We start from the raw sequence: 20,374 nt of genomic DNA, 5'->3' as shown, positions 1-20,374 counted from the left end.
GAAGAGGACAAAGCCGATTTTCATATGCGCACGTTATTATGTAAAGCGATGAAATGTGAGATGAAAAAGACACCATTCGCGTTTTGGTGTACGTGATGAATATCACAATCCTGCAAGGCGTGGTTACCACTGTCAGCATGAGTGCTGTTGGTTTTACATATCAAAAATAATGCTCTCTTATAAAATGCTGCCTATACCGATAGTAGTAAAACATGGCAAGTAAGATCCTTAGCCGGAACCATATAGATCATAGATCACATATCAGCGTGTTTGGTTTCTCAATCTAATGTGATTATTTGCCGTTGGTGACATCCCTAACATACCGGCAAAAGACCACCCATCAAATAAATCAACCAATATTTACTTATCGGTCTCCCAAGCAACGGTCGCTACCAACTATGACCTTGCGCCCTTTTTAACGTTTGTGACAATTGATCTTGTCATCTTAAGGCGATTAAATAACAAAAATGCTCTGTCACTAGTTTTTGATCGGAAGAACCCCATGAGTCATCGCAATTATTTAATGCACAATCCGTTGACAATGTTATGGATGGTATACTATGAAGCTGTCGATCATCGGCGCGCGAATGCCTGCAGCCGCACGTACCTGTACTGCGACCCTCTTTTTTTCAAAGGTTAGACCAACGCCTGTGTGTATTCATAATATTTACATGTATGCATTTCAATGAGCGCTATTTTTATGTCAACACTCCAACTTGGTACATAAATATAATATGTATTAAATGCAGTTTACGTTACCCTTGGGAGAGAAAAACAGCGACATTATGATGAGTTTCGATCGGCACCAATGGACGCTTGTTTGAAAGTCCGTATGGGCAGAAACTGGTTTCATTGTCACTGAGAGCGGGTATCTAGAAATTTCTGTTGTAAAGGCAAAACCATCTGTTTGAAAGTCTAAGCTACCGATGAAGAAGTTTAAGAGAGATAAAAATTTCTGAGTAAGTCTGCGATCAATAAATTCGTTTATAAAAGTGACAATATTTTACAACCGATTCATAATCATTCTGAAGTTTGTCAAATCCATTCTATAGTATAGCTTTTAAGGAAAGACACAAACAATTCTTGGGAAAAACCCTGTCGCAAAATCAAACCAAGTAACTTGTACTTTGTGTATAGGGCAGTCATACCCAACCATGGAACAATGTGGTGACTTGAAATGGTATATAACCACTTGAAATATCGCCAAAGTTGATATTTGTTGATATCAACATTCCCTTTCTTATATTGAGAAGGTAGTTCAGTTAAAATTGTCCTTTTTTTGCAACCGCTTGGACGCCTAACTTTCAAAGTTTAAAGTAGGGTGGGAGCAAACAGGAACGTAAAGGCCCATGAGCTGCAACTGCGAATTTTGTTCAACCTCAAAGTACCTCTAATCTCCTCAGATATTCATTGCAATCAACAAATTGAACCATATAAGCTTAGTCATTATCTATGCCACAACAACATTTGCTTGTGGCACAATAAGCAAGAAATTGAAAAGATTTTTCTTCATTTTGAATTTCCCGCCATTTTCAACATCTTGACAAATTGTGTGAAAAACGGAGAATTTTTTGTCAAAGTGGAGTGAATCCCCTTCCCGTCCTTTCAGTGGGTTGCAGCTTGTTGTATTTGTAAAATTGTACATGCACCATTTACGCTGTTTATCATGTAGTTGAATGGAGGCGGCCATATTTGAGTGCGGCACCCGTTCATTATTTGTCTCACTGACACCTCCCCATGAAGTCCCACTCAGTGGATAATTATACTTGGGTAAACATCTCTGATTAAGAACATTTCTATAAACTAATTTTAATCTATATATAAAATCATGAAAACAATGTCAAAAGTTGCAGCTTGTGTGCCTACTTTACATGACGATGAATCGACTAGACTCCCACCTATGTACTTCAGGGTAGTGCACAACGGTTGAATCAATGCAGACTCCAGAGGTCCTGGAGCAACACAAGGACAACCATCTGCATATGACCAAAATGCATTTTAATATGACGTTGGTATTGTCCTTGAGTCGACAGTGCTATTTACTTTTGTTATGTCTTTCCGACACACACGAAATTATGAACACCTATTACCTGTTATGAGGGCAATAGCGCCAGTTCATTATCCCGAGGATGCCCTGCGCTTCCACAAATACATTGCTATTTCCTGAGGCCGTAGTCTAAAGGGGATGTCGATATGTTTCTGGTAAAGGACGACCAAGAGGGCTAGTAAACAGACGCTAAAGCCCAAATAAAGATCAGGTAATCGGTGTTTTCTAACACTTCACATACTGATGCTGTTATATGTGATATGTCATATGTGTTTTGATGAACGCACTGCAACTGTAAAAAGTGATATTTACAACTTCACACCGAGTGGTCATTGTGGTCCCTGTTTCTTCGCAAAAAGAAGCGAAAATGTCCGTACAGAACGTCGTCCTTTGTTGAACTTGAACCTTTGAGGTCAATCAGGTCTCCAAGTTCAAGCGCTGATGTGGAATATCTTGCTCTTTTTACCAGAGGCTCGTCCCTCATCGGGCTCTCACAATTCGCCATTCAGCTGCAGACGACACCCTTTGCAAGTCATGTGACCAGGCACTTTTCACGCACTTTTTTCCTTGGGAAAGTTTTTTTGATGCCCTCTGACATAACCTTTTCAAACAAGTGGGCACTAGACATGTATTCTCTCGTCAAATGAATTATTCTGGCGATCAGAGATACATAATGAGTATGTGGCGTGATGTGATAATAACTAGAAGTACACAGTTGAGAGAACATAAAGATCAGTGCGAAAGTTTTAACATAAGTTTGGAAAAATCATACCTGGTACTTACATCATGTTAAAGTATAAGCTATTCTAAATGGAGCTTTTTGTTCATGTTTCCTTCAAATTGAAGTAAACTTTACACCATTCTCTTATTTGACGAGGAATAAATATCAGAAATCACGGAGCAAGGAAAGTTTGGGATCAGAGAAATAAAATTACCAAAAATTCACTGATCTCTGTAATTCAAAATGGCTAACATACCCTACGCTAAAATCTGTGAGTGGAACTTCATTTTTCTACAGACAACCAAACGCCTAGTTTTCAAAATAAGCCATGGCAAGCAGGAGACACGTAAAATGCTGTAAAAATCTGAATGTCCCAATGACTGCCGCCTAGGCGCGTTCTATGTCGATTGCTAAGATGCAGAAGAACATGGAAATGGCTGCTGGCCAAAGTTTCATTGACAATTCCATGAAGTGAGAAGGCACACAATAACGAGAATAACTTGAAATGGTATCGAAAATGAAAGTGTTACTCCTTTGTCCATATTTTCCACCACGACATTTTTAGCAACATTTCTCCGAAATCATGGAAAGATATGAGTTTGAGTGACCTTAACAAATTTTGGGATTTCAGAACCACATCATCTAAAGTTTGTCAAGATTTGAAATTCATAGTAGCTGTTATTCTTTGTTTTAACTTATACATTTTTATCGATCATCTTCGCCAAAGATAACCATGTTCAGGCTAATGATTTAAGATACTGCTTTGAGTCGCCACTGAGTTGTCAAACTGAACTGTATTGTCGAAAGTGATATCGCTGATTGCACAATACGATTGCTCAATGTGACCTAGCCCTTGAGCTTGTTCGTCATAGATAATTAGAACTGTTTTAGGATGACTGGTTTTTTCATTGTGCTAAAAGACGAAAGGAATCTATCCGGGCCGAGTTCCTCTTCGTTTGTTGTATACATTACGGTCAAGTGTTGACTACGTTCTCCGCCACAAGTATCTGAACATGCTCAAATAATATTTTTCAGCTCATGAAATTATCCCTAAATAGTTGTTATCATGTTTGCCACATTTATGCCGGCCTGTACTGTATGCTGTATATTGCTTTTCATCACTTTCCATATTTCGTCTCCAGGTTGGATTTTAGACCGTAGCCAAAACTACAATAACTGTTACTTGTTCTGCGGTGTTGTCCTTTGTCTCTCGGCCATCATCTTGTTTCTTGTTCCCGATGTTATCGACGAGTGTCGTCGCCGAAAAAAGTTCGAAGGTACAACGTGCACGTGCCGGTAAGAAGGTGTGCCACCGTCAATGAGGTCGTCATAGACATTGTGACAACGCTATGACTTGAAGTGCGCCCCCTACCAGCGACAGGTCTGCTTGAGCTCTTGCTGCTTTGTGTTGATTGAGCGTGTCACGTCACCCGTGGCGATCTTTGAGTTTGCATTTATCATGGTTACTCTGACTCATGTATTCATGAATGGAGTATTTATTCAGTTTTATTAAATTAAAATTATTTTGATGAACAACTAGGTTACCGGAAACGGAGTTTCTTTGTCATACTTAATTGTGTGCAAGAGATATGTCCGATAATTCCTGGAACGCAACTTTATGTCATCGTGATTACTACAGAGTGTGCGGTATGTACTGCAGAGATCATTCATGTAATGCCTGATGCCTGTTATGTACGGTGCTGATTATGGCAGTACATGTTAGGATTTGTGCCACGCACGGCGATATCTGTGTGACTTTCGACAAACGGATGATTGTTGACGGAAACTTCCATGAAATAACAAAATGAGTGGTGAGGGAGGCGACCAGACCCGAAAAGGAGAGAGAGAGAGAGAGAGAGAGAGAGAGAGAGAGAGAGAGAGAGAGAGAGAGAGAGAGAGAGAGGAGAGAGAGAGAGAGAGAGAGAGAGAGAGAGAGAGAGAGAGAGAGATTGGGGAGAGGCAGACAGAGACAGGGAGAGGGACTGACAAAGAGAAGGGAAGGAAGAGAGGGAGAGAGGGGATATTAGAGGGAGCGAGAAAGAACAGGACTAGAGGCTCGGATTTAGGCTGCTAGTCAGTGTACACCTGCTGACATACGATAAAAGATGCACATATAAGAAGGCAGTAAAACTGAACTCAAGCAACCATGGTGGTCACTTTCTAATGGATGGAAATGGGATAGATTACACAAATATGATGAATACTTCGGTTGTCTATTCATATTATAGGTCGTGCTATGAGAAGCATGTAAAGTCACGCATTTTTCACTCGGAAATAATTCCAAGAATGATACCAAAGTGCAGATATCTCGCCTTTCTCTTACGCACTTCAAAAAAGGCAGTTGCCGGTAAAGTTGACAAATATCTCAAGCAGCAAATGTCAAAATATGTCACATGGGGACCGGATCCAATAAATATTTCTGTATGGATGAAGCACGTTTCCTGCAATTCGGTCAGTGGGCGTCATGCAGGGCTTGAACCGGGCGGGAAAAGGTCACTAATTGTCCTGAGGACAAGTTATAGCAAACGTCTATTAGACTATAATACACTGGTCTTTACGATGTAGACTAATGTTTCTTACTGTCCTATTAAACAAAGATATGCCCTTTGCAGACCCATACACAACACGATGGTATTTAAAGTGACATGAAACGACTAGTTTGATGTAAAAGCGTATTAAAACTTCGTCTAAATGTATTAACTAATGTATTTCTTGGGAAACCTATAATACAATATCTGTAGCAAAATCGGTAATAGTCTGTATAAGAAGCACAACGTTAAAGTTCCTAAATATTGCAGGCGTTTCAAAAAACAACTGATATTGAGCTATAATGTAGGGATCACAAACTTGATATTTGATGGCCATTGGCATCGGCTTGAACTTTACACGCAGGTTTATGCTCTCTACCATTTAAAGCCCCGTCAACTGTATCTTTTTTGCGTTTTATTTACCAAAAATACCACAAAATCTTCGGAGAGACGTTCTTGATTCCCATTATTAGGCTATATTGTCTCTGAAAATATCACTATTTGAATCCTTGGTGATTTATTTGGTCGATTAATTCTCGCGCTTACACGTATTTCTCCATCGGCGGTTATGATGAGTTAGGCACCTGGCCAAATTATTTGGCTGGTAAAATCTGGGTAAAGTGGCAAATGCTGGAAAAACGTTCTGCAGTCACTCTTCGGTAAGAATATTTACATAAATTGCATTTGATTTCAAACCATCTTATCGAATAAAGTGCAAAAAAGATACAGCCATTACACTTAGCACAAACTCATGATACTGCTTTCTATTTAAACCGACAGATACCGTTTGATTCTTGGAGTGATTCTACAGTATCAGCATGTGTGTTAAACACTACTGCGGCAACTGAAAAACATATATTACACTGGCTCAGTTATTGCTGCACTTTCTGGTTGACAGCGACAAGGTCCGATCGTCGTAAGGCGATCGGCAGGGACGACTAACGACATCAGTATCATCCATTGTTTCTCTCAGTTATATGGTTATGCTAACTGTTACTTATGTGAAAGCCATTGCCTCATATTTTATAAATTAACAGCGAGTAGTCAATTAATTATTCACTGTGAATTTCAATAATTGGATTTAGTGCCCGCGTTGCGTGTACTGTAGTGCTGTAACTTCAACATATTCAGATATTGCATAATTTATGCAGTAGACATGACGAGGGTGATTTCAAGATGGCGATGTACTGGGTGCTAGAGACATGGCAGATCTGGCCCCGGCCTCACTCGCTCAGCGTTGCCCTGGGTGGCGTCACTGCCGTGGCTACAATTACAGTCATCATCTACAGAAGATTGAGAGATAGGTACGTGACATCACATTTTGCATCTCAGTAGGGCTCGGAGGCAGGGGGTTCTCCGATAAGGTTTTATTGGATAATTGGGATATGGGAGACCGCATCTCACCTGGGGAGAACGGGCGTCAGTTTAAGTCTATGTGACATGTCACTCTTGGACACTGTGCGGTGCGCGATACGCTTGCACTAGCGATGCTGCCTGATACAGTCTTGACTCGGCATTGGTCGCTCCGTAACAAGTCAAATGTAAACTGACACAATGCGAAAGATCGTTGCCTGTCAAAATATCATTTGTTCTAACTGCCACACGCATATCGTAAAATTTGCAATATACCGAGATGATTGCAATAATGTCAAGCCAAATCTTTCACTTGCATCTTCGGAGGCGAAACAATACCTTAAAAATAACGTAGCTAGGGCCGTGACCTGGTTTGACATATTACTAGGTTTGTAACGTTGAATAACCTTATGTTGGGGTCCACGAGACCGCATCATCAAATGCATTTTATTTCTGTGCTGAGCAGACTCATGATGAAGGCCCCTTAGATCTATGAAGAAAGCACCACTCATTCTGTCACCAAAAGCGACTGGTGATATTTTCAAAAAAAAGAAAGATTGAGTAGCTCAACACATCAGTGATACATTTGCTAAAGGCCCCTTTCCTGTTCAAAGGTCATCATTTGCGGCTTCTAAAGTCACCTCACTATGAGCTGCTACATCTGGCAATCCGCAGCCCAGTACATGATTTAAAATCCTCATACATAATTCTTACTGCAGGATTTCAATATTTCAACGATGGAGAACAACAATAATAACAGCCGAACAGAAAGCTTGGCGCTACACTTGCCATTGATTCTGACGCTGTACAGGAAAGCAAATTACAACAGAAGGAAATCAAAGAGTGCATGAAATATACACGATTTGCGTCTCTCACACTTATAAAAATATTATCTAAATATTATATAAATGTATCATAAAGCTTATCCAAATATCATAATTGATCCTGCCTAACAGTATGAAGGTAACAATCCATGTAGCTGCAAATATTTTTATCATGTATCATCTACGGAGTACACATACACTAATTTCACGTCATTGTACTCAACACGGAAGGGTTCAGTATTGGATGTCAGCAAATAGAGGGCGTTGTACCTGTTCTTACTGTTACGATTTTGCATAATCTGAATCTTACAGTATACTTTACGAGTGTCTGTGAGAGTTTGTGGAACGAACGCTATTGCCTAACTAAACCGTGCTATCACCGAACGCTATTGCCTAACTAAACCGTGCTATCTCCGAACGAACGCTATTGCCTAACTAAACCGTGCTATCTCCGGGCGATACGGACAAATATTTTGGCAGTTCACTGAGTAGTTGCAAACATCAGTCCTAGGCATTATTTATTAGGTAAATACTGTACTTCAGCTGTTAAACTGTAAATCTCGCACACATACTACATTATGTGCATCATGACGTAAAAGTGGTCGTGCGATCGATGATTTGAACGCGGAAAACAGCAAACATCCGATGGACGTACCAAGAAACGGAGGCACAAAACCAAGCCACTGCAAGATGATGCGTTTTATTTTAAAGTTGTATAGCAATACTTCAGTAATGCCATGAGAGATGAACTGGGTAGGATTACCTTGAGAGTCAATATTTACTGTAGAATAATCAAATACTGGTTACGAATAGTACGTATGGATAAGTACAGAATTGTTTCCGAATTCTATGAATACAGGGTGAATAACATCGATGTACGTCACAAATTTTGGGTAAAAAATGCCCGTTTTTTGTTACGGAGCTTTGGTGAAGTGTGGGATCACCAAGGTGTTGGGAACGAAGCTGTATTTTTACGAATTTTTAAACAAAGATGTACTGATATAGATATACAGTCATGGATGGAAGAGTTGCACCACCCTTGTAGGTTAGGAGCATACTCTACTTTCAAAAAAGAACTTCGAATCAAACCATATTTGTACCTGATCGAGAATTCTGTGTTTAGATCAGCCCTATGTAAATTTAGAACTTCTGATCACTGTTTGAAAATAGAAACAGGTTGTTGGAATAGTATTCCACGAATGGATAGGTTGTGTGACATTTGCACCTTGAAGGAGGTTGAGATGAATTTCATTTTTTGTTAGTTTGTCCGAAGTACTGCGATTTGAGAGCTAGATACATTCCACACTGCAACCACAACTCTCCTGTCTTTTCAAGTTTAAAATACTTCTCTCATCACAGAAAGTAGACACTCTTCGAAAACGTAGCAGATAATGCGATAAGTCGTAGACACGAATTTTTAGATAATTATGTTGCATAGTTCTGTATGATGTGTTTTCTTTCGTGAAGAAAAAAGAAGCCTTTTTTCGACAGACTTGTATGTTTGCTTATCCTGTTATGTACCAGCGACTGATACTATTCCTCTGTACATTTTGGCCGGTGGCCAATAGTACTGAATAAACAAACTATATATATATGTAAATAAAACCGAGCCACTGATTACATTCAAGTTGAACATTCGCCTCGTGCTGACATAAAGTGATAATACCAGAAATGTTAATATTTTTAAAATGCAAGATGAAGTTTGCCTAAACTTTGGATTATCCAATATTACCGTTAATTTTGGCCCACGAGTATGGTTAACAAAGATAAATGAAAAACAAACAAACAAACAAACAAACAAACAAACAACAAAAAACACTGAAGTCATGATATCCAGGAAAAAAGCACAGGATTATTTTAGCAAGCGCTCGATTGCTGTCGAATTTCCCATAAAGTCCTAAATAGAACTGGGCGGATCATTCGAGATCACACCGGGCGATAGTTACAAATCATATGTTTGACCATATCACAAATATCTGGGTTTATAGCGGTCCGACTTTAGAGAACAGTGTCGCGCTTTTTGTATTTTCCATATTTACGAGTCACTTCAAAGTTTCATGGTGTTGAACAGATTTACAGGTCCTGTACCACATTATACCCTACACTGTGTCAAGCAGCTGGTGGGAGTAACTCCAACAAAAATCGCAAATATTTTCAGTGAAAATTACTAGTATGACATTTTCCCTATTATCTGTCCCTTTGTCTGTCTGCAAGCACGGTTGATGACATGTTTTAACCATTCCGGCAGACAATTCTTTCGATGTGGTGGCCAATATAATTGACTTCTTCAGCGATGCAAGACTGACGAAAAAAGCAATGCCGAAAGTTGGAAACACTGTCCCTTGACTTTCAGAAACACTGTCCCCTGACTTTCATCTTTCAACGGTTGAGAATGTGTATACCATGGGCACAATTTGAAATACACAGATGGGTAGTCAACATCCCCTGCATATAGAAAATATGCACACGATTGATACGCAAGAACTTACTGAAAAGTCAAAAAAATGAACGCGCATATATAACGATCGTGGCTATAACATGAAGAAAAGTGACACAAGATCCTTTGAAAAACCTAATTACTTACTAGCGGCCTGATAACCCAGGCGTTATCCACTGAAAATTATCGACGTCGGTTTTCCTTGCTCTCGTCAGGTACAGAACTTCGAAGCATCCCCAAGACACTGTAATTCTACATCAAATAGGACGAGGAAGGTTCGTACCGAGCATGTCACCATTCCCGATGAAAGTGGAAACTTACTTACGTATGGCAAACATTCCTTACATGGTAAGTACACTCATCTGTAAATTGTCCCCTAAGACACTGTCAATGGGTGATAATTTTTTGTGCTGCACATAATGTTCTTTTCGGAGTTCAGTGTCGAGCAACATGCGGCTGCAAGTTGCACGTCTGTATGATGAGATATCGCGTGATCTCGTAATTGTGTTATCATAGGAGACATGGCCTACATTTGAAACTGATTAAGTCATGCTGAAAATCATTGGTCAGAATTTTGTAAGATATTCATGTTTGAGATTGACGGAACAATCAAAAACTCATGGAATTGGGAGCTGCTGAATAAAAAATATCACAGAACTTCAAAGTTAAACGTTTATGGTCTCGTTTTATTTTCAATCTTTGCGGGCTTCTCGTAACAATTGCAACGAATATGGTAGAATTCAGTATTTCATACTTTCTTGTTCATTGAAGAAAATTCCGTGTACACAGAAAAAGTTGCCAATTTGTTACATGGCATGGTTTTGTCTTCAGTCTGTTCACAGTTTGCAACTGTCCCGCCGTCACCGGACTCCCTGGATCGAGTACAATGGTGAAGTTGTCAGCGACTCGACTTTTATCATAGAATTTCTCAACGAAAGACGAAAACTTAATCTGAATTCACACTTGAACCCCACGGAAAAAGCAATTGCCAGAGCCTTCCAAGAAATGGTTGAAGAAAACTTGTGTTGGTGAGTTTGAAAGACTTTCAGAACCTAGTACTCCTCGTTGGGCCAGTGAGTTTGAAAAACTTTTCCTAGTATCCTTGACAGGTCAATCGAACCACTTGGTGATTCACCCTCGCTAGAAACAAAATTACAATCGACGAAACAATACATTATGTCATGGGTAACTGAAACAATCCTAACAAACATAACTTAGAGTGGTTTAAGGGGGAAGGAGTGTAGCTCCAATTCGATGTTCATGTGCAAATTCCCACCAACTATATATATGCCAGTGATATCTCAATCACCTTTAACATTTGATTTTGGTCGTTCTTCAAACATCCGTCAGCGCTTCAACTTCTAAAATATCCGTTCAGGCAACTTACCGTGTTCAGGGGAAGCACAAACCAAAAATCTATCGTGAGATTTTCGCACTTCCACACCGTGTTTAAGAGGAGGTGTATGGAGACAAATGCAAGGCATTTCGTTTGCAATGCACGTTTTAATCATCAGTACGGTCCCAATGAAGAAGTGGAAAGTTCATGGCAGCGAAAGTGGAACGGGCTGGCATCGTCCGCGTGCGCATGAGTTTCTCTGTACTTATCAATGATGGTGGTGTGATTGGTCTAAATGAATTAGGTCTGACACATTAGTGTAATTCAATCAGGCAAATGAGTCTATCAAAAAAAAGCAGATTCACGAGTTTATTTTTAAAATGTTACTGAAACACTATCAGTTCCGTTGTAAGAATATTGATCTATCAATTTGTTGTTTTGTTTGTTTTCAGTCTGCTTTGCAAGATAGAAGATCTCGGTTCTGCGATATTATTATCATTATTTCGATTTTCACAAATGTAAAGTTCAGTGTTTTCTGTGGGTAGGGAAGGTGTGCTGTCTATACACGTTTAAGCCATTAAATGCCAAATTTTAGTGGAAAACCCTCTCGTTTTCCATGTAAAAGTGGACATACTAATATGAGCTTATAGACGCCATCCGAGTCAAAGGGTCGGACTTTGTCATTGGCACTTTGGTGAACTGGATTTAATAGTAGGCAATGTCCTCTTTATGAACCTCAAGAAAATCTTATATATTTAACATTACGTGGATTGGGACGTAGAACTCAGCGTGGTAGCTGAGGTTTATAGTGTCGTGCCGGAAAGACAAAACTATGGTAATACATTAGACTTCTCTCAAGACGGTGTTAATGTATTAATGATACAACATTAATCGGGTCGACGTCACGAAATGGTGGGGTTGCTATTTACTTCTCACGGCACGATTCGCGAATGCTATTGGAGGGTTTCAGTCACAGGTGCTTGCAGCGTTGCTTGGATAGTCGATCGAAGGCCCGGGATCGAAGGCCGTAGTGTGAGGCCGAAGGCCAAACCTGGGTATAGTAAGAGAATATAGTGTATGACGCAAAAATCGCCTAGAAGTCCAAAACTTACTATTGTCTTACTACTATACCAAGGTTCGGCCTTCGGCCTCACACTACGGCCTTCGATCGACTATCCAAGCAACGCTGCAAGCATCTGGTTTCCGTGACCTAGTAATGATGGTGGCCAAAATCAACATTTAATTTTAGCTGCCTTTTTCAGTGATTTTGTTTAACTTTTGTAATCAGGAAAAGGAGCGGAAGACTTAGTTTGTTGAATTCAAAATACATATGAAAGCAACAGGGAAGCTGGGACAAACGACCGAACCACAAAAATGCTTGCTTTTGTCTTAAACGTTTGTTAGTAAGGGCTGCTTAGGATGCAAAATCTCTGAATCTAAGGGCATCTTTAGCGCTTGAAAAGTAAAATCAAACTTTCAATACCATATTACAAACTATAATGCGCATGTCTCCGTATCAAACATGCTATTTTTTGCCTGTAACTTCTTCAATCGAACAAACAATATATACCCACTGTAAAATTGTGACTACTACTTGTTGCGATATGTTAACTTGCTTCCTGCTGATAAAATCACTTTCCTTCTTAAGGACACTTGCGTACATCAAGTGGTTGGACAAAAGTCAACCCGGTCTCCTACCGACCATCTATCCACAGAGCAGGTTGATAATCTGGATAATGAGGAAGGGAATCGAACCCGTCATGAGGAAAGCGTTGTATTTACAGGGAATAGGCCGGAACACCAGGCAGGAAGTCTACAGTCGAGCTGAGAAAGATCTCCTTGCTCTGTCGGCGTTTTTAGGTAGGGTCGTCTTGCAGGGTCATCGAGTGGCCTTGAACGCATTTTACAACCACTATAACGTTCGTCTGGACTAGTAGAATACAACATGCATTTGTATAACGTTGTTATGTACTTATGAAGAATAACATTACTTGTAAGGTTTCGTGGTATTTTGAGTTTATTCACGCAGTGTGAGTTTGTAAGCGTTTATTTCATGCCGAAGTTTAGATGGAATTGATTTAACACTTGAAAAATGTCCATTAAAAAAGAAATTACACTAACATCTACAATGAAGCTGATGTACCAGGAGTGGTAAGCTGATGAACTTTCAGCAACAGTATTGCAGCGCTTTCGAATAGCGCCACCACGAGGCGACAAAAGAATTTTTCATAATTGCCAAAGCTACCACGTACCGTCGTAACTACTACTACTGCTGCTGCTGTTGCTATTAACATTATCATCATAGGAGTTATTATTATCCCTTTCGTACTTGTTTGTATACTTGTCCGTGAAATTTGTTTCATTGATGTGTTCTGTCCGAATGCCAAGCTGAAATTACGTTACCAATAATTTGCTCTTTATGTTCAACAAAGGTGAGAAGACATACATGTTTGGAGAGGAGCCTAGCGAAGAAGATTGCTCTATCTTTGCTGTATTGGTGCAATTTATCTGGAATTTACCAGGAACCGACATTGAAACCTTCATTAAAGGTATGGCTTAGGGTATCAAAATAGGTATTTAAATAGGTAAAAAAACAAAAGAGCTAACTTTTTGAACACTGGTGGCGCTATTACATTTAGATGTTGGCTCAACATACATACACGAGGTGCAGAGCCTCTCAGTCTAGCCTTGTTTCAATCGTACCCATTCACTATTTGTTTGTTCTTTTTTAGCCACTGTAGGTCATCTTAAATGTGCACAGACTTTTAATATACATAGTTCTGTCATTTGTTGTAGACTAGAGGAAAGGAAATCAGTCATTTGTGCAAAACTGAACAGCAAATCAACCATGTCAATGTTGGCGACTGAAGCCTGTTCCTTGCATAGATTTTTCTCCATTTATCATAGATCTGTTGAGAGGTGCATTCTGTCAGGGACCTTAGAGCTGCATCTTTCGATGTCCTCCCATTTTTGGTTCGTTTGTAGATTAGTTTCTTGTTCTACTCCCAAAATCATTCTTGCGATGACTGCTTTTACTTTTGGAAACTGAATTTTAATCCTGACTAGAAATTGCTTGTCAACAATGCCACTTCATATGGCAAACAATGAGATTTACTTGCAAAACTACTATTTTACATGTCAGCAACCACCGTTTCTTTAAATAAATAAAACATCTGACTAGATTTTTTGAAAGTGCATCTGACCATTTTGATGTGAATTTCACTTCGTCACTAGAAAAGTACATTATACTTTGGTTTGGCATGATGAAACTTCAAAATTCTCATTTCATGAAGGCAATATGAAATATTTTTCATGAATATTCTGACAGTAATCTGATCTTCCTGTACTTTCAGGTGATTGTAAAAACCTTGAAGACTACTGCTACAGAATGAAAGCCAGATTTTGGCCAGATTGGGAGCAGTGCATTATGGGAAACACACAGGCCACCTGGTTTGGCTTTCTGGCACATCCAGAGACTGATCCAACTGTAGTCAAAAACTAAAATTCAATTTTCTCATCGCCAAGAAATGATGTACATACTACATTTGGACTTTGTTTTGGCCTCCCTCGATGCAACATATTTTTTGTGGGCCAAACCCAAATTGTGTTTTCTGTGAAATCGGTCACCTATATGTGCAACTTGCTGGAAGAATAGCTAGACTACATTTCTTTTTTCAGAGTTTCTAATTGGTTGTACTATTGTGGCAAATTTATGCAAAGTATTTCAATTTATGAACATAATGTCTCTGTAAGAAGTTGGTAAAACATCAAGATATGTGTGCTATCATGAATTCCATACAATGAGCAATCATAACATTCTTATCGATATTGATTTTACGGTGCTAAACATACAACATGTACGGATTCACTTTATTGTAATCCCTGTAACCAGGCAAGTTTTCACATTGGAAATTAGGTTAAATGAATTGAAGGCTGTTCCGCTGGAGCAGCTAATGATATAAGACATATGTTTGGAAAGGCCTGCATATATTCAAATGTCTGAAAACATTACAGCAAGTGCTCTAAGATGAATGAAAAGGTTGTGATAGAAATGTAGTATGGAGTACTTCATCACAGTCCCCAGGGTGACTGAAATTTTGAGAATCAAAGAGGAAAATATTAAAAGTACTTCTAGAACAATATTTCATTTGTTGAACAGCTTCATATGCAAGAACTAACAACTTCACCACACCCTGTATTCACACTTTCACAACTTATTCTATAACACATCTCATCTGAACTGTATGTTGTGGTTATAATTTACAGTTAGGTGGTCTATGCATCATTTTGACACTGATGTACAAATAGCCACTTACTGATAACACTTTCAGTGATAGTTCAGGACAACTACTGGATAGGTTTCAAAGCACTGCCGTCTATGCATGCACTCATTCTACCGTGTGCAAAGAAGACGGCAGTGTTTTCTGCGACTGAGATAAGTGATAGCAGAGGAACCTCTTGATTTTTCAGAGAAAATTGGATGAGGTGTGTTACGTAAACACATACTGACCCTATTCAAGTGACAGCATTTGTTTTTCCTTGGGCCTGTTGTCCAAAACAGTTTGGCATATGGCCTCATGAAACAGACTGTTTGGGGCAATTGACTCACATGTCTTCAGGCGTGCTTTAGGGTATTGTACAATGCTACAGTCATGGCTAGAATGTATGTATACTGGTCCACTGTCCAGTTTTTCATCGGCAAGGGCATTTGTGAATGCATAATTTGATGTTGTTCAGTTAACTTTAACTTGCCAGAAAGATTAACAAATAACATTCGATTTTACATGTTACTTATCTGGATGTATATGTGTGTTTTTTAATACTGGAGAAAAGTTTTGTTTGTAGGGAGAAGATTGAAGATTGGATTGTGGCCTGCATATATAAGATAAGAAGCTATCATTGACATTATGTCAATATTTGACAGCTAGTCTGCTATCTGGTATAATTAATTGTTGACTTTTGATGAAATAATCACTATTCAAATCTGATAGCACTACTCAAAATATACCAAGTATCAGATGGCAACAAAAACCTAATGGCTGAAATGCACACATACCCACAAGATAGTATACATACATGTATTAAACAGCTGATTACTGTATCACTGACAAATGGCCTCAAATACCACTAAGTTTGCAACTATAGAATGCAGTAGTTTTGTTACAAGGGTTGATGAGGTTCAAACATACAGACAGTCCATTGCCTAATTTGTAAACTACAGAACCAGATAGAGTCATGGTCCCATGGTGGAAGCAACTTAATTTACTCCAGTTGTAATGGATAAATATTTCACAAGCCATACAGGAAATTGATAATTGTGAAAACGGCGGTAAATATTAAGAGTATATAAACAAAAGTGACATTTAATCTGATCTCATCTGTGATCATTATGTAGACACAGATTTGGAGGTGTGAAAATCCAAACAAAGCCAAATCTGTGTAAATCATTCTCCCTTCTTGTGCAATACTGATACATTTGGACATCGGTAATAAAATCAAATTTCATCATGGAAATCGAGTTAAATGTTAAGAGACTAGGAAGTATGTTTGATTTTGGCAGATATGTGTAGTAGACAATTATGACATACTTGCAGGCATTCTTAGACTTTCATCACTGTCAAATTTTGGTAAAAAACTAGGTACTTTTGCAGAACCCTATTATTTTCAAAAGAAAGAAAAAATAATGGTACATTGACTTAAGAGGGGCAATGTACACAGCCTTCATACTATTTTTACAAGAGAGCAAAAATGGCGTCATCCAAAAATATTTTCTTATAAATCAAATAAGGAGTATGATGTTAAAGGTAGAAGGCGCCTCAGAGACAGATATTCGGAGTCTCAAACTTTTGCAATCCTTCTCCGATGTACCACTTGCGGGGTTCATTTTAAAGTTCTTGGTGTAAGAAAACTTTTCACTGTCTTAGTTTTTCGAAAATCGAAATTTTATTTTTCTCCATAGAGTTAACGCAGGGACAGCGGCCATGTTGAATTTCAAATATCAGTAAATTTTGAGTAATTTGTTTCTCTTGTACAAGAATTTCAATTTATTTGCATGGTGACCCCCAATTTTTATTCTTGGTTTTGAAATAAGAGAATGGTTGAAAGATTCCCTGAAAAAAGTTTAGACAAAAGTTTAAGTCTTTCACTTTCGAGGACCATACTACCTTAACATTTAAGAAAGCAGAATTAAGATAAATTTTACAACCATCACCGTTTGTCACAGCCACTGAAGTCTTGGTCGCATTAACCATGTCACAGCAAATAACCTTCCTCTAGGGAATATCTTTTTACAGTGCAAATCCCGATTCTGGTTCGCTTTGTTCTTGGTATTAAGGTTCCTGTGGCAATTTATTTGTTGAAACATATGCATTTTGTTGATTTACATCCAGGCTTCTCAACAGGGTGTTTCTTAACAGTCAAACACACTACTAAATGGCCATGTCCTCTGTGATTCAAGTCTGTACTCTAATCATGGACATATTAGGCCAAAAAAAAAAATGTTTCTGGTCAGCGCGTGCGTCACTTGAACAACAGCGAGTCAACCTTTTTTTTTCCTGTTTGTGGCCGGCGGTCGTGGCTGACACCAAACCAAAATGGCTGAAGAGAAAGAGTAAATTCTTTGGGGCATGATCAATGACTGCATGAACAGTATATATGTGACTATATTGATAAAACTATAAAACTGACCCTTCTCCCTCCCTTGAGGAAAAAAAATAAAAATAAAATAAAATAAAATGCGCGTTGCCGCACCAGTTTTTAAAGAAAGACCTGACCAGAAACATTTCTTTTTTTTTTTGGCCTTATTTAGCTATATTATGGGTTTGAATGACAAGGCTTTTTCATGCAAACAGTGATTCAGCTTGTCATTCAATTTTAGCGGTATGTTGAAAACTATTGCAAAAATTTGTCAGAAATGTTGGACAAAGGATATGAAATATTATTCCACTTCCACTGCAAGCAAAGCTCATATAGGACTTGGCCTTCAGTGCTTACACTGGAAGCATTAATGTTCTTCCAAAATTTTGCTCCTCACACATTGTTTTGTTTGTCAATTGCAAGTTCTTCTTCTACTGCCCAAAGCGTGGTACAATACCTATTTGGCTTGTCAGCACAGTGTCTGTACATGTGAAATGCACTGTTATGGAAATGCATTTGAATTCTTAGGTCTGGACCAGCATTCACTTGCCAACAATAACAATGCAATCTACACATGTACAGGCTGAGTTGACAAGCCGAATGCTGTGTATCTCAACATGCTTTTGGGGGTAGAATAAGAGACTGAAGTTCTCATTAACATAAAAAATGTTGAAAATAATCAATGAAAGTTACAGTTACTGGCCCTTTTAATCACAAAATCTAATTGATGTGTGGGGTTTAACATTTCTTGAGTTGAATATCCCATTTACCGAAGATGGATGTTCAAAATTCACTCAAATAAAGGTTTTTCCTAAATTATGTAAGTAATTTATATCCCATTTACGGAAGATGGATGTTCAAAATTCACTCCAATAAAGGTTTTTACTAAATTATGAAAGTAATTCAGTACTACCCTTGTGGTGCCCTAAAATGAAATTGTAAATATTTTCATATCTCGTACAGGGGGTGTAATATCCCATGCTATTAACTTTCAAAATTTTCATACCAAAAAGGAATTCTAGATGTATATGTAAACTGAGAGAGTATGGTTTACACTTGGATATTTCCACGTCTGGAAATGATATTGGATTGTTGGGTGAATCCACAGGAAGTAATGCAAGGACACTGGGATAGCGATGAATATGATACCAGTAAGCCCTACTGGGAAGGTCCTGGTTTTGAATGGAATCTACAGGACAGAGATCACATTCTGCATGGAATGTTGATGTTAGTACTGCGGTGAAAACTCCCATTTGAACTAATTTAATGGGCACATCTACCATGCACTCTGTGGTAGTTCTATTGACCCTGGATTACTGATCTTTCACTCATACAAATGTGGGACAGTGTCATACATAATTACTGTAATATTACCACTAAACTGCTGCACTCACAAAATTCTTCAATTGATAATATATCAAATTCTGTTGAGCAAGAACAATTAACATAGACAGACAATTTGCATGGATACCTATATGAATTTAAGAATGAATTATACATATCTATAAAACATGTTCTACATCAAATTATCATTTCTGGTTTTCACATGTTGGGACCTTCAAAATATTCATAGAAGTGTGCCATTTAATTTTTATTGTTTGTTTCTGTGGGCACTTACACACATTTACATTCTTATCAATATTTGTATAATGTTCTGCACTGTTTATCAGAGGATACTGTGCATGTATGCATGCATTAAATAATTCAATGAATGTTTCCTTCATATTTGTTTCTATAAACTGCCTGTGTAAATAGCTGTTATTGTATTCTTTGCCAGCTGAGGGAGACAGTCATGATTTAGCACAGAGTACCTTTAGTGGGAAAAAAAACATACTCATGGAAATGCATCACTTATTAAAAATTTCTCATCTGCCATCTGCTATGTAAATAAAATAGAGAAGATTGATCAATGCATTTGATAAATGGCTTTATGATCTAACCATGGGTAGAGTAACCATGATACAAAGTGGGAGAGTTAAGGTTCTGATGAGCATTGAGGTTACTCAGATACACAGGTGTATTGCAGATCTCCATAAAAAACTGTGACTGAAACTAGTCAAAAACTGAATCATAAATTCAATGCTTCTGAACGATGTACAGATCTGCTGTCATATGGGAAAGCATTAAAATGACAAACTTCAATATTGAGATGCTAGTAAATTACATTTGCGTAGAAGTATGTTGTACATAGGATCCCATGGAAAAAGATATTGATACACTTTGAATCTGATATATGCCAAATCTGTTCAGAAATCATCATTTCCATTTGGCATTAAAAAGTGGCTAAATTATCATTCACAATTACAAACAAACTGCCCTATTTGCATATAACAAAACCAGAGGCCATCTCTTCTATCACAGTCTGCCATTGAACTCGAACACTGAATGAAGTTGAAGGTGACCTCGTATTGATTGGCTGAAGGTTCAATCTGAAAACACTTTACAAAGCAAAACAAAACAGCAATGCATGATAACCACCAGCACCATTCCAA

The 20,374-nt window shown here is 38.4% G+C and overlaps 2 protein-coding genes across 2 annotated transcripts in view; one reads left to right on the top strand and one right to left on the bottom strand.

The window, feature by feature from the left end:
* LOC139120378 (cytochrome P450 26B1-like) overlaps positions 1-20,374 on the bottom strand; it is a 62,810-nt gene that overhangs the window by 32,890 nt on the left and 9,546 nt on the right. The gene's annotated exons all lie outside the window — the stretch shown is intronic.
* On the top strand, positions 6,450-16,035 carry LOC139120374 (failed axon connections homolog). The gene is made up of 6 exons (XM_070684744.1): positions 6,450-6,600; positions 10,126-10,258; positions 10,742-10,938; positions 12,895-13,106; positions 13,679-13,795; positions 14,600-16,035. The coding sequence occupies exons 1-6, from the start codon at positions 6,473-6,475 to the stop codon at positions 14,746-14,748; spliced, it is 936 nt and encodes a 311-aa protein (XP_070540845.1). The 5' UTR covers positions 6,450-6,472; the 3' UTR covers positions 14,749-16,035.

The sequence above is a fragment of the Ptychodera flava genome, chromosome 20 (genome assembly GCF_041260155.1).
Source record: "Ptychodera flava strain L36383 chromosome 20, AS_Pfla_20210202, whole genome shotgun sequence".
NCBI classification, from domain to species: Eukaryota; Metazoa; Hemichordata; class Enteropneusta; family Ptychoderidae; genus Ptychodera; species Ptychodera flava.
The sequence above is the reverse complement of the archived record's forward strand: the minus strand, read 5'-3'. Positions and strand labels throughout refer to the sequence as shown.